General features: G+C 52.2%; 1 protein-coding gene across 1 annotated transcript in view; it reads left to right on the top strand.

The window, feature by feature from the left end:
* The first annotated feature begins 13,496 nt into the window (after nt 1-13,496).
* VEGFA (vascular endothelial growth factor A) overlaps nt 13,497-14,077 on the top strand; it is a 14,614-nt gene continuing 14,033 nt past the window's right edge. The window contains exon 1 of the mRNA XM_006881948.1: nt 13,497-13,562. Within this exon, the coding sequence (XP_006882010.1) occupies nt 13,497-13,562 (66 nt within the window). The remainder of the gene's footprint in view (nt 13,563-14,077) is intronic.

Here is a 14,077-nt window from a genome sequence, read left to right as displayed (position 1 = left end):
CAGCCCAGCCTACCTCTCTGTACCCCTGCATCCACCCCTCCCAGCCCTGGTCATATTCACCCTCCCCACAGGGGCACGTCTGGTTGAAAGGCCTCCAGCAGTGCCTCTCTCCCCAAACCTCTCTCCTAGGGAAAGCTGGTTGTTTCCAGGGATCTATTTGTACAAGGTGCCACCTGCATATGCCCTTTGGGCGGTTGAGTCCAGCACTGCTCTCCCTCGCCCTCTAGAGGCTTGGGGTGGCACTAGGTGAGGTGCAGGGGAGGGGTCTGATTGAGGAAGGGGGCCCTGGATTTCAAGAAACAGCCTCCTTTGGAACTTGCTATGAGCTCTGGTAGAAAAGGGTTCAAGAACTCCATGTCTGGCTGAGTGTGGCGGGCTCTCCCTCCTGTGAGCCTTACTTAACTGTGCATAGTCAGTCTGGGCAGTCCTTCTCCACCTCTCACCTTCCCCTTGGAGCTTTGAGGAGGCTGGAGGCTGCCCCTCCCAGCCCTTGGGGGGAGTGGGTGCAAACACTACTCCATCTTCAGAGAGCCAGGAATTCCCGGAGGAGCTTTGGTCCAGAGGGGAGGAGCAAGGGGAGCCCAAAGCTTCCATGAGTGAGTCCCCAGGTGGTTGTGGGAGGTTTGTGTGAGAGAAGCTGAAAAAATGGTGGGAGAAACCTTCAAGTCCTGGCTGAGAAAGCCAGAGAAGAGGAGGGTAGTGATATGGAGATAGACTGAGAGGGGGCACTATGCAGGATGGGGAGAGTCCATGGGCTGTGGTGCCACTTAGTAAATCGTTCTAGGCTGGCAGATTGGGGGACCAGGCACCTGGACCTCCAGAGAGAAGTGGGTGGGGCAGAGCCAGTGCCCTCATAAGAGAAACCTATTGCTGTTAGTGCTGCCTCCTCGTGATCTGGCGTGAGAGTAGAACTGCCCCATAGGTTCTCCAAGGCGATAATGTTTATGGAAGGAGACTACTGGGTATTTTCCCCACAGAGTCAATGCTGGACTTGAGCAACTAGCCTTCTGGTTAGTAGCCAAACACTATAATCCAGGTGCCACCAGGGCTCTTTCCCCTCCTGATAGATATGCATAAACGTATTTTCATTGTGGATTTCCGCACAACCCTCTCCTGCAAATTGCCCATTATTAGTTGACTAAAGCATTTGAGGGGCTACTTCCTGTTATCTTGCCCATCCTTGACCTTGTCTGGTCCTGATTATAGCAAAAAGGAAGATGAAAGAGAGAGAGAGAACCACTTCCTCCCTGGGTGGGTTTTTGGCCTCAGTGTCCGTAGGAGACCCAGGTATTCTTGGGTTTAGGACAGAGAAAGGGCGTATTGAAGGAGTCTTACTATGATGCCACCTCCCCAAGAGCTGGGCCAGGAGGAGCGCCAAGACAGTGCTTCTCCCTAGAGCTTCTCCTGCCGGGTGTGTGGTGCACCCAGAGAGACACAGGAGTAGCCTGAGTCCCACCCACCCAGTCTCAGGGAAAAGGCGGCCCTTGCTGCCCAGTCTCTACCCTGTAGATACCTCAGCCTTCCCAAGCTGTGTGGTCTCTGGGGCCCCTGCCAGAGCTGATGTCACTGCAGAGACACTAAGCCATGTTCCAACAAAATTCTGTTGTGTGTGGAGCAGGACTAGAGGCCAGAACATAGAGCCCCAGGTCCACGCTTCCTCCTGCCCCCTCCCACCACAGAAGGATCTTTTTCTGTATTTTCCGCAAGCGTTTGCTGCACCACTTGACAGCCTTCTCATTCCATTCCCCTGTTGCCGGCTCTTGGCCTCACCACACCTGACAAATTCCTTCCAGTACTTCAGCTCCCAACTCAGGGGCAGGCTCACCCCACCCATCACCTATCAGAACAGGCTCCCCGCCGCCCCCCACACCTCCCAGGGAACCGACATTTTTGTCTGGCTCACTCCTCCTCTTTTCTCTCCTCTAACTCTCCTCCACTCCCTGGCATTTCCAGGAGTGGGCCTCATTATTATCATGTGCTGTTGAGTTAGAACCCACCCATAGCGGACGATTGCATGGGAGGAGAATGTCCACCTTTTGCCTGTGGAGTAAATCATGGATTCAAACCTTGTACCTTTGGGTTGATAGCACAGCTCTTTCCCACTAAGCCAACAGAGCTTCCTGGGAGTCCCTTGCTATCCACAGTCTCTGCCCTGCAGACAGCACTTCACAATGCTTGGGGTCCTGCTGGGTACATGTGCTCTACTTCTTTGTCTCTGGAGTCCCCTGCCAGAGCTGACATCACTGCAAGGCAAGAGGCCATGCTCCAACAGTGGGTTTAGAAGTCTCTAAATAAACATTCCATAAATCTCTCCGGAGAACAGGAGCCTGGTGGGTCTCGACTTATCGAACTCAAATCTTTCTTGCTGCAATACCAATCGTTCTGCCTAGTGGCAGTAGGCAAACTCAGGCAGTTGATCAGACAATGGGCTGAAGGACTTTGTTTCTCTGCCTCTCCGCCCACACATACCTCAGTAATCTTGACAGCATCTCTCAAAGGTGATTCCCCACGGTCCCTCCGGATCCTGCCTCCTGATCCTGCCTCCCTGATTCTTGCAATGGGCTAGGCCAAGTGTCCAAAGCTCTTACCATTTTTGCCTATGTCCCATCCCTGGGCTGGTGGCCCTACCAGGACTTTAGATGTCATACAACCCAAGCCTTTCATTTCACTGAGGCCGCTGAGGCCTTGGAGGGACAGCTGTGACAACTCCCACTTCTAAACTCAGATGTCCTTTCCCTCAGCCCACGGCTGCACCAGTGGGGACCTGAGGGGCAATTCCGGAAGCAGTGGAGCTCCATAGCACGGCCTAAGGACACTGTCTGCTTAAGGGGCTCTCATTCCTGTGGCAATGTGAGGAGGGGGTGCTGGGGCCAGTCCAGCCTCGCAGCAGCCAGATGGGAGGGCGCTGTGACCTGGGTCAGCTTGCCTGGAACAGCTCCCTTTCTGGGAATACTCCTGTCTTCTCTGTGGAGCCCTGTTGCGGGTGGTGGAGGTGGTAGCAGGGTGTATGCGTGCGTGCGAGTGTGCACGGGTAGTGTAACGGCTCCAGCGGCCTTCAGCCTGGAGATCTGAAGAGGTAGGGAAAGGCAGGCGCCTGGTGGCTGAATGAGGAGAGGGGGTTACACAGCCGTGCTCCAGGATGTGGTCAGAGGCCGGCGAAGGGCAGTCTTACTGTGCCTGTCCCTGCCCTGCTTAAAGCCTCATAACACGCCAGAACTTTTGGGGGAGAGGCTTTCATGTCCCTCACTGTACTCCTTGCTCTGTCTAGAGATGCTACACCAACTACTCTGACATATGATGGACTGGAATGTGTCCCATTTCCCTAGAAATATCCCATTTGCAAGCTCTTCCCTGGCCCTTTGGGGACCAGTGGAAACTGGGCAGCTGTGAAGAACTTATCTTCTCCTCACTGAACCCCACTGTGCAGGCTGGCCCACCTTTCCCAGGGGTCTTCTCCTAGACACAGAAGGGCATTTGGCAAACAAGATTGGCCCAGGAGGTCCCGGAGACAATGGCTGAGACAGAAAGGCCGGAGAGAGGAAGGTGGGAAGAATGGAGACATCCAGGGAGAGAGAGATAGAAGGAAGGGGAAGAGAAATGCTTGGATTGCTCCTAACTGTCTGTACGCTGTGGGGTTGGAATTCCAGTCCAGGCTGGAGCTGGCCCTGCTTTTCAATTTTCCAACAATGATTAGAAACAATGAGCTCCATGGCTGAGGCCTGGTCTCCAGAAGGAAGGGATGGTGAGGGACCTGCTTCACGTGTGTGGGCTACACTTATGTGTGGAGTCAAAGGAGAGTGCTAGCCCAATCTTCCCAGTAAGGAGAGGAGGTGCCTCGATCTTGCAACCCAGAGCTGGCAGTAGCCGGGGGCAGGGTGGAAAGTCTGCCGATCTGAACCGACACAGCCATTGATGTAAACTAAAACCACCCTCAAACTCATTGCTGTTGAACTGGAACCCAGCACCACTGACTCTGCAGCGGGTTTTCTGAGGCTGTAAAATACAAAGGAAGAGATGGTCCATCTTTCCCCCACAGAACAGCTGATGGATTTGAACCGGCAGAGAGGCACCACCTTTGAGACAGCAGCCCAACTCCTTACAGACTACGCCTCCTGAAACACTCCCAAACAGCTTTCTAACTAGCTGCGGTGTCAGCCCTGAGGAATCCCTGCCTTTCTGACTACTCCAGTCTCCGCAGGATCTCCCTCTAATCCAGACATTCAGGAGGGGTTTGCTGGGCTGAGCAGGGATTCCTCAGTGTGAACTACACCCAAGTCAGAATAGGTGTTGACTGTGCTGGCATCACCCTCAGTTGGTGGGCTAGAGTCCCAGGCCTGGGCCTGATCACAGCCAGGTCTTGGGATTTGGGGAAGCCTGAAGCCAGCAGCAGGCACAGCAACAACGAACATGCCTTTCCTTATCTCTCCTCCTGCTTCCAGCTGTGTTCAGGAGGGAGCTGGGCCCAACCATGTGGACTTGCAGGTGGGAGAGGGGCTTGGTTCATACTAGCTGTGCCTTCCCTGGGAAGAGGCCCCGGGAGAGAGAGCACTGAGTCCCTGTAATTGAGAAGGTGACAACTACAAAGCCCATGTCCAGCAGCTGACCAGTTGCAGATGCACATGGCACCTAATCCTGGTGTCCCCTCCCTGGCACTGCCTGGACTGCCAACCAGACAGTCAGCTCTCGGGGGCAGAGGCCTTATACATCCCAGCGGTGCCTGGCTCAGAGCTGGGCCCGGAGGAAGTGGCTCCATGCTCATCAGAAAGGTTGAACGAGCCCTGCCTGGGCTGTGAGTCCAGAGAAGTGAGTTAGCTCCTCCGTCTGATAAAGCCAGACTTCATTCTTTTCATCTAGTTAGTAAAGACGTTTTCAAACTTTTTCTTTAGCACTGCAACCTTTTCTTCAAATAAAGTGCAGGGGGGGGGGGACCCAATAAAGAAGATAGTTGAAATTGGGTTTTTTGTTCCTACCCACAGACTCTTCCTTCACCTCCACCCTCCTTCTGGAAATCCTTTCTTAGAAACACTGCCTGATACCGTCCTGATTCTGGTATTTCCGGATCAACTGTCACATTTGTGGATTTTCTAAAAGATACAGGGTCAGTATGGTCCTGGAAGCTGAGGGAGGCTGCCTTTATCTGTCTCTCCTTTTCCCCAAGTCCCACCCTGACTGTCTGTATCTGGAGAGGCTGGTGGGATGGAGGGAATGACTCCTTTCAGAAGGCCAATCATTAACTGGATTTATCTTAGTGAACTGTCCTAGGGGGCTGGGGTCATGGACCAACCTTCCGGAGAGAGGCCCAGGGAGTCACTGGGGAAGGGAGGAAAGGGCCTATCTTGCTAAGGGGTGGGGTGGGGGAAGCCTTGGGTCCTTGCCTCTTCCTTCCCCTCACTCCAGGATTCCCCAGAAAGGATCCACATTGTGGCCAACAATGTAACAACTTAGTGACAGACACAGTCATTCTAAAATGAAGCAAGAACCAAATCAACATATTCCTTTACCCCTAGTCATGCTTGGCATGTATTTAACTATATTTTGGGGATAGCGCTGAAGATTGGGGTAAAGCCAATTTTTTTCTATTCCATTTTATTTGACTTTAGCCTGATGATAGTGTGTTTGCATTCTCTGAGTGTTTGCTTGCTCTTGGGGGTAGGGTTAGGAGAAATGGGAGGGGATTAACATTGATGAGACACCTACTCCAGGCCAGGAGTTTTGCTCACATTCCCTGGCTCCATATGTCTCCCCTACAAGTTCTAGGGCTAAGTTTCAACCATCAAGCCAAACCAAACATAACAAAAACCAAACCAGCTGCCATAAGTTGAGCTGGATGCCCGGCAAGCTCATGTACTGTTCCAGAGTGGAACTATCCTCTACAGAGTTCCTGAGGTGGTGACTTTTGGGAAGCGGATAGCCAGGCCTTTCTTCTTAGACACCTCCGAGTAGGTTTGAACTACTAATTTTTTATTTAGTGATTGGGTTTAATTGTTTGTCCTATCCAGGGACTCCAAGGTAAGTTCCCAAACGTCCATGTCCCTGAAGAGGAAACTGAGGCTCAGCCACACAGAGTAAGTGACTTTTCCAACATTTCAGAGCTTAGAAGCGGTGAACCAAGATTTGAACTCAGCTTGCATGGCTTTTCTGATGGCATGCTTTGGGGTGGAGAGGGTTGAGGGGAGCAGGTGGGAAGAAGTTTTGCATTGGGAAAGCTCACTAAGTGAAGTGTCTTTTCAGAAGGAAGAGAAGTTCTAGCCACAAGCTGACAGGGGAAGCAATTCTTTCTCTGCTGGGGCTTCAGGGCTTTCCTGGAACCATATCTTCGCTCCACTCCCATTCTTGGTGCCCCCTCCGTCACCATTAATGATGGGTTTCTTTGAGTCAAGCATTGCCCTCTACACCAGTCTTTCGAAAGACACAAAACCCTGTGGTTTCATGGACATCCAGTTAATTGTCCTAATAACATGTTTTAGTGCTTCTGTTCTACTTCATGGTACATTGTGTAGTGCCTGGGTCTTTAAAACTTGCAAGTGGCCATCTGAGGCATAATAATTGGCCTCTGTCCACCTAGAACAACAGAGGAAGAGAATCAGCTATAGGAAGAGGATATGGAATATATGGGGCTAATTATATTCTTTGTTGTGCATCCAGAAGAACTAGGTGATACCTGACTATCATTACTGAATATTTTCAGCTAAGATTCTGTAGAAAGATTCTGATCAAAAGGGGGGGAATGTGGAAAAGAATGTCAAATTAACACAGAACCCAGACTTTCTGGAGCCATGGAAGCTGGATTAACCCTTGGTGTTACTGTGTTGAGATAATCTTTAAACCCAAAATATACCCTGAAGTCTTCTTAAGAACCAAATAATTAGTTTCACTAAACTGGTGAAAAATGTCTGCCTTGAGCATTATGCTATTCTAAGAACTATCTATTCATGATCAACATGACAAAAGCAACCTAAGAGTTCAGACAGGAGCCTCTGTGCATAGCACTATGTTCATGGTGGAGGGACAATCAGGGAAGGAGGGTGAGAAGGGTTGCACAACTCAGAAGTATATAATCAATATCATGAATAGTACACGTAGAGGTTGTACAACTTGCTGTTTATGTTCTCAACAACAATAAAAAAATAAACAAAAATACATAGACTTTTGGAAGATGTAAGGTTTTGTTTTGTTTTTTTAAAATCAGTGAGCTTGGTTGAAATGTTTGATGGAGCTGTCACGATCTCCTAGGGCTCTAGAGCTTAAGGAATATGACAAGACAAAACAAATTGTGGTTGAGTCAATTCCTATTTATGGTAACCCTGTAGGTTAGAGTGTAGAACTGCTCCGTAGGATTTGCTTGGCTGTAATCTTTAGAAAAGCTGATTGCCAGGCCTTTCTTCCTGGTACCACCAGATGGGTTCAAGCTTCAGACTTTTCTGTTATGCTGCTCTTAGGTGCCATTGAGTCAGCTACTACTCACAGAGACAATGTGAACAACAGAGGGGAGCATTGCTCTATTCTGTGCCGTCCTCATGTCCTCAGGACCTCAGGTGTACTCAAGCCCATTGTTATACTCAAACTGTGTCAATTCATCTCGTTGAAGGACTTTCTTTCTTTCACTGACTTTCTGCCTTTTCCAGCATGATGTATTTTTTTTTTCTAAAGACTGACCCCTCCTGATAACATATCTAAAGTATGTAAAACAAACTTTCACCATCTTCATCTCTCTAAGGAACTACCTGGCTACACATCCTCAGGACAGACTGATTTTTTTTTTTTTGGCTTTCGGGACCTATTCAATACTCTCTGCCAATACCACTATTCAAAGTCATTGATTCTTCTTCGGTAGGAATCAACTGGAAATACCATGGCTTTGATCAGGCACACCTTACTCTTTAAATGGGTATCCTTACTCTTCAGCACTTTGAAGAGATCTTTGACTTTCCTAATGCACCACATCTTTTGATTTCTTGATGGCTGTTACCATGAATGTTGAACCTAAACTCATTGCCATGAGAACTGATTCATAGTTGACCCTCCAGTGGATTTTCAGGGAGGAAATGATAAGATTTCTATGGAATTTAGAAATTGCATGGAAGGAGGTTGTCCACCTTTCTTCTTCAGAACTTCTAGCGGATCCAAACTCCACAGAGGCACTGCCTTTGGGTTAAAGGGGAAGCCAGCAGGTTCCTCTAGACCATTTCTTCCTGCCTGGGCGGATGATCTCTCTCTAGCTTCTCTTAGCTGGATTCAGGTCAAATGTTACCTCCTCCAGGAAGTTTTCCCAGGCTCTCCCTCATAAACTAAAAAAAAATTCTCATTTTCAAGTTTTCCTCCAGACAAGAAGCCCCTTCTACATTGCTGTTATCCTGGGCTCAGTCTAAGATAGGTCTTGTATGCTGTGTTTAATAATAGCTTGTGGAACAAGCATCTTGTAGAATGTCCTTCCTGATACACATCCCAGGACACATACCTGCTGCACTGGAACCTTCATGATACTTTGGACCTTTCCCAGGCCACCTTCCCATCTTGCCTCTATGTAACTGTGTATACATTTGTCTGTCAGCAACAACTTTCCAAGGTCAATATTTTTTTCATTCACTTTTACAGATGAGGGACACTGAGGCTCAGAGAGGTTGAGTAACTAATCTGCTTAGAGTCACACAGAGTGATAGAAGTGTGACTTGGGTTCGTTTGGCCAAAAGTCTGTGGATGTTCCACTATTCTACTTAAGTGTTCTTAAATCTTGTAACTTTAGCTCAGTGCCTGGTGGGCTTTGGGAACCCACAATTGGGATATATTCACAACGTGAATTGAAGCTCAGCCCTGGGGCCGGCTCTGGAGGGACATGCAGCCTTGATTAGTTATCATTATCTATCATTGCCCAAAGTCAACCTTCCAGATAGGACTATCATTAACATTGGAGAAGAGGTTGCTATTTCTTGCCCTTCCTTTGTTTTTCTATCACTTTGCTGCAAGGCAGAGAGAGAGAAAGAGACAAAGAATTGAGGAGAACCAACTCCAATTCTCTCCCCTTCAAGAGGTGTGTGTTCCTGCTCTTCCTATGAATCATGCAAAGCCCCTGGGGGGGTGGTGGTGGTGAAGAATGGGTTAAAGGTCTTTCCCCTGTCATGGTGACATCACTTGGAAAAATGTCCAGCAAGACTCCATGATCCTCTTGACTTCCTTTCTGGCTCTCCTCAGGGGGGCCCTGTCCTTTGTCCATGGGCTTCACCATTAACTGTCTCTATACACAGTGAGAGTCTCTGAACATCAGAGGTGACATGACCATGTAAGGACAAAGTACAACTGTTGTGCCTTGTGTCACTACTTCCTTTGTCTGGGTCACTGCTGGCTCCTGGCCGCCTGTCATGGTCTCCATCCCCATCCTGCCCCTTGCTCCCCTCCCCCTCATGTGGAACACCTTGCCTTTCTAGGCAGCCAAACCTTTTCCCCTTCCTCCTTCTCAACTGCCTCCAGAGCCACCCACCATGGCCACCCAACTCCGAGATGGGGCCCACTAAGTTACCCCTGAAGAAGGACTCAGAAAGACTTGGTTGGGCTCTTGACTATTCTGCTCCACCTACCCATAGGCTGCTCAGTGACCTTGGACATCTCTGTCTCCTTTCCGGGTCTTTTGGGGGCTTTTTTGAGGGGGACAGTCTTCTTGGACAGTCCTTGCCCTGCTGTGACCTGTGAGGGAGGATAAAGAGCATTTTGGTTTGAGGAGTTTAAACATTAAGAAGAGAGGGTGATGCTGAGATACAATGTGGTCTTCCACCCCCAATATCCATAAGCACTTTATTACAGATCTGGGGAGGACAGTGGCTCGGCCTCAAAGACTGCCTCCAACACAATATGGTCTTATGATTATTGTTTTATGTTCCTTGTTCTCTTTTATGAAGATTCAGGTGAGTAGGGCTTTGAATTCAGTAACAATGTGGGCCTTGCCAGAGTGTAAGATAGTATGTCATTGTGAAGGCTGGTGACACCATACTGGGGGATGGGATTGGGAATCAACCTTTGCTCTGAGTCACCACCAGGTTGTGTCCCCACGCTGTCTGAAGACTGGAGGTGGAAGGCCCATTGCCATTAGTGACGTGTGCTCAAAAATTTTTCAGTCCATGATCTGGATTCTGGGAAGCTTGCTCCCTCCCTCCCCTGATCCCTGGGGCAGGGCCAACAGAGGCGCTTTCAAATAGGTTATTGTGACAAACCTTGCTGATTGAAACCATCAGTAGAGTAGAGCCCCAGGGCTGTGAAGTGACAATTCAGGGCTGCCATTTTTTTTTTTTTCCTTTCCCTTCCTTGATAGAATTCCTTTCCCTTCCTGCCAACTTCAAGGTCCTTCAACTTGATGAGGAGCCTTGTTGTATCTCTAGGGGCTGAGAGGCAGAAATGAGAAGATGGGAAGGGATATAGGGGAGGGAGCCATCACCAGGCCTTGGTGACTGAAGCCTCTGTCCTGGACTAGATCCCTGCCAAGGTGCTCACACCTTGTGCACAGGGATGCCAGAAGCAGACTTAACTGGAAAAGAAAGAAGTTTAGTGGCTACCTGTCCATCTCCATTCATCAGCTTGACGGATGGAGTTCTGACTGAGTAAGGAGGCCTGCCTGGGAGCGGACTCTGAGCTGGGAAGTACACACTTTCTGGCTGTAAAAAGATCTTGTTTCTAGCTGCTGGGGGCCTGCCAGCCAGTGAGGGGGGGATTAGAGTCATAGACGATGGAAAAGGATTCATCACAGAGGAGAATTTAGAATAGTACTCCCATAGAATCGGGGTACCTTATGCTGAGTAACTTCCTTGGGTCAATTTGGCTAAATTTAAGGAACTAGCTCCATTCCCATTTTCAGCTTTGTTCCCTTTGAAGATCCTGGTCAGATCTGGGCTAATAATGAATGATTCTCCTTGGTCCCACTCTTCCTGCAGGTATCAGAGCCCTCACTTTATTCCCTGGGGGAGACCCTGGGCCAAAGCCCAACCAGGAATTTTCTCAGGCTTATCTCTATACGCAAAGGTTGGGAGAACTTCTTGGAAGAAGCTTCTTGGAAGAAGCTTGGGAAGTTGTGGGATTGGAGAAGGGAGATTTGGGAGAAGGTAAGGAAGTAGGAGAAAGAGGGAAGAGAGGCCACAAGGGCTGAGGAGAACCCTCGAGTCTGTTCAGAAGGTTACTGTGAGCCTGGCTGGGGGCTGAAAGAAGCCTTGGCCCCTAGCCTGGTGGGAGCTCCAGGCAGCTGGCCTACAGACGTTCCTTAGTGTTGGTGTGTAGGTTTGAATCATCACTCAGGCCCTTGCCTCCATCTGCCCCCACCGGGCCCCTGGCCTCAGTTCCCTGGCAACATCTGTGAGGAGGGGGGGCAACAAGAACAAGGGCCTCTGTCTACCCAGCTGCCTCTCCCTTTGGGTTCTGCCAGGCTCCACAGTGCATACGTGGGCTGCATCAGGTCCTCTCCTCCCCCTCCAACCTTCCCGCCACTGACTAACCCTGGAAAGACACATTCTCACTCTTGGCTCAACAAACTTGGCACCAGCTTCTTCCAGGGCATCTTGCCTGACACTTGTGGGAGGATCGTAGAGATGCTGGCCAGTTAGCCATAACTCACCATGAGGTCTGTTGCCCAGATAGTTTCCAGCTGGGCACATTGTCCTGGCGGGGCGAGGTTATGGTAACCCCAGTGCCCAGCACCACGCTCTCTGTGCATAGAGCCTTTCGAGGAATGTGACATAGGCATCAGGAATGGGGCGGTTAGAAGTACACTTGGATTTACCTTCTTCCCGAGACCCTGCCCATCAGGAGTAAGAGCTAGGGTGTTCAGATGGTTGTCACTAGGGGGCGCTCGGCCACCACAGGGAAGTGCTCGCCTCGAGCTGGGTGAACTTGGGAGAGAGCAGCGTTTGGGTGAGAGGGCGGGTGTGAGAGCAGTGAGTGTGTGTGTGTGTGTGTGTGTGTGTGTGTGTGTGTGTGTGTGTGTATGTATGTGTGCACGCGCGCGCGGGCTCTAGAGTCGGAGGAGTAGCAGTGATGATGAGCGTTAAAGAGGAGAAAAGCCTAAGGGTCACTCCAGTATTTCAATTTGATGTATCCCTCTCCCCATCGGTCCTTGTCGCTTCCCTCTTCAATGCTCCCAGATAAGAGAGAATGGGATCTCCTGACTGCGTAAAACCTCACTTTCTCGCTCCTGCCTCTCCTGAATACCCCAATGGGAGTCTATGTGTCTGGGCAGAGTTTGGAGGGCAGATGGGTAATTCTCCTGCTGGGAAGTCTGATGGGAGACGGCCCTTTGCTGTCAAAGGCGCGCAAGGTCTCGGGTGGCTTGCAGCCCCCGGGGGAAGGGCGAGCCGGGGCCGCGGGGTACCCGGTCCGGAGGGGCTGGCGGCGCGGGGCGAGGCCCGTGCTGTCTCCGCCCTCTGGGCCGGGCCGGGGCGGGCGCCCTGGAGGCGGGGCCAGGCTTTTTTAAGTCGGCTGCTAGCGGCGAGAAGCTCAGAGGGTTGGGGCCGCGGAGCTGCGAGGCGGCGGCGGCGCTCAGTCGGGAGACGCGGCTACGGACGGACCCGCGAGGTCACTGGACAGGGCCCTCTGAACTGGAATTTGATATTTATTTGTCCCGGGGTTTACCTCCCCTCTCTTTCCCCCCCCTTACACATTTAAAAAAGCCTTATTATTTCCCGTTTTAATTTATTTTTGCTTCCCATTCCTACTTCAATCGGGCCGACGGTTTAGGGGGATTGCTTCCTCGACTCCCCTAAATCAGTTAGGATTTTTGGAAACCGACAGAAAGAGGGAAGAGGTAGCAAGAACGCCGCACAGAAGTCGTGCAAGAGACAGAGACGGAGTCAAGAGCGCACGAGCAAGCCAGCCACGAGAGACAGGGGCAAAGTGAGTGACCTGCTTTTGGGGGTGACCGCCGGAGCGCGGCGTGAGCCCTCCTCCTCTGGATCCCGCATCAGACCAGCTGTGCTGACGGACAGACAGACACCGCCCCCTGCCCCAGCGCCCACCTCCTCTACGACCAGCGCCGGACGGTGGACGCGGCGGCGAGCCGCGGGCAGCAGACGGAGCTTGCACCCGGAGGCGGGGTGGAGGGGGTCGGGGCTCGTGGTGATGCACTGAAACTTTTCGACCAACTTCTGGGCTGTTCTCGCTTCGGAGGAGCCGTGGTCTACGCCGAAGAAGCCCAACCGAGCGAAGCCGGGAGAAGTCCTAGCTCGGGACGCGAGGAGACGCAGCCAGAGGAGGGGGAGGAGGAAGAAGAGAAGGAAGAGGTGGAGGAGAGGGGGCTGCGGAGGCTCGGCTCTTGGAAGCCGGGCTCATGGACGGGTGAGGCGGTGGTGTGCGCAGACAGTGCTCCAGCCGCGCGCGCTCCCCAGGCCCCGGCTCTGCGAGGCCCCGGGGCCTTGGATCTGGGAGGAGGAGAAGCCCGCCGAGGCGCGGAGGAGAGCGGGCCGCCCCGCAGCACGAGCCGGAGAGGGAGCGCAAGCCGCCCCGGCCCCAACCGGGCCTCCGAAACCATGAACTTTCTGCTCTCTTGGGTGCATTGGAGCCTAGCCTTGCTGCTCTACCTCCACCATGCCAAGGTAAGTGGCTGTGCCTGCCTGGCGCCGCCGGCCGCTGCGAGCGCCTCTCCCGACTGGGGACGTGCGAGCGCGCGCGTGGGGGGATCCGTGCCCCGCGCGGGTCCTTGGGCACCGGGCGCGCTGCATCCCCCTCTCTCGTCGTACGTGGAGGGGACGCGAGCTAGGTGGGAGGGCACCGGGAGAGACTCGCCGCCCACGCGGGCCCTGCCCACCCACCAGAGTCACCGCACGTACGATCTGGGCCGACCAGCGGAGGGCGGGAGCCGGAGGAGGAGGAGGCCGAGGGGGCTGGGCTTGTGCTGCCGCCGGCGGCTGAAGTTTGCTCCCAGCCGCTGGTCCCCGACGAACTGGAAGTCCGGGCAGCGGGGGCGGGAGCCGGAGCCCAGCGGGGAGGGGGTGCTCGGACCTTGGACTAAGGAGGGCAGAGAGCATGGAAGGGGGGGAGGGCGCAGGCGTGAGAGGGGGCCTGCTGCCACGGCCGCTCGGCCTCGTTGGCCCTCCCCGCGAGTTTGGGA

Source organism: Elephantulus edwardii, unplaced genomic scaffold (assembly GCF_000299155.1).
Source record: "Elephantulus edwardii isolate Elephantulus edwardi_28Jun2011 unplaced genomic scaffold, EleEdw1.0 scaffold00017, whole genome shotgun sequence".
Lineage (NCBI taxonomy): Eukaryota > Metazoa > Chordata > Mammalia > Macroscelidea > Macroscelididae > Elephantulus > Elephantulus edwardii.
This window is presented reverse-complemented; position numbering and strand designations above follow the sequence as displayed.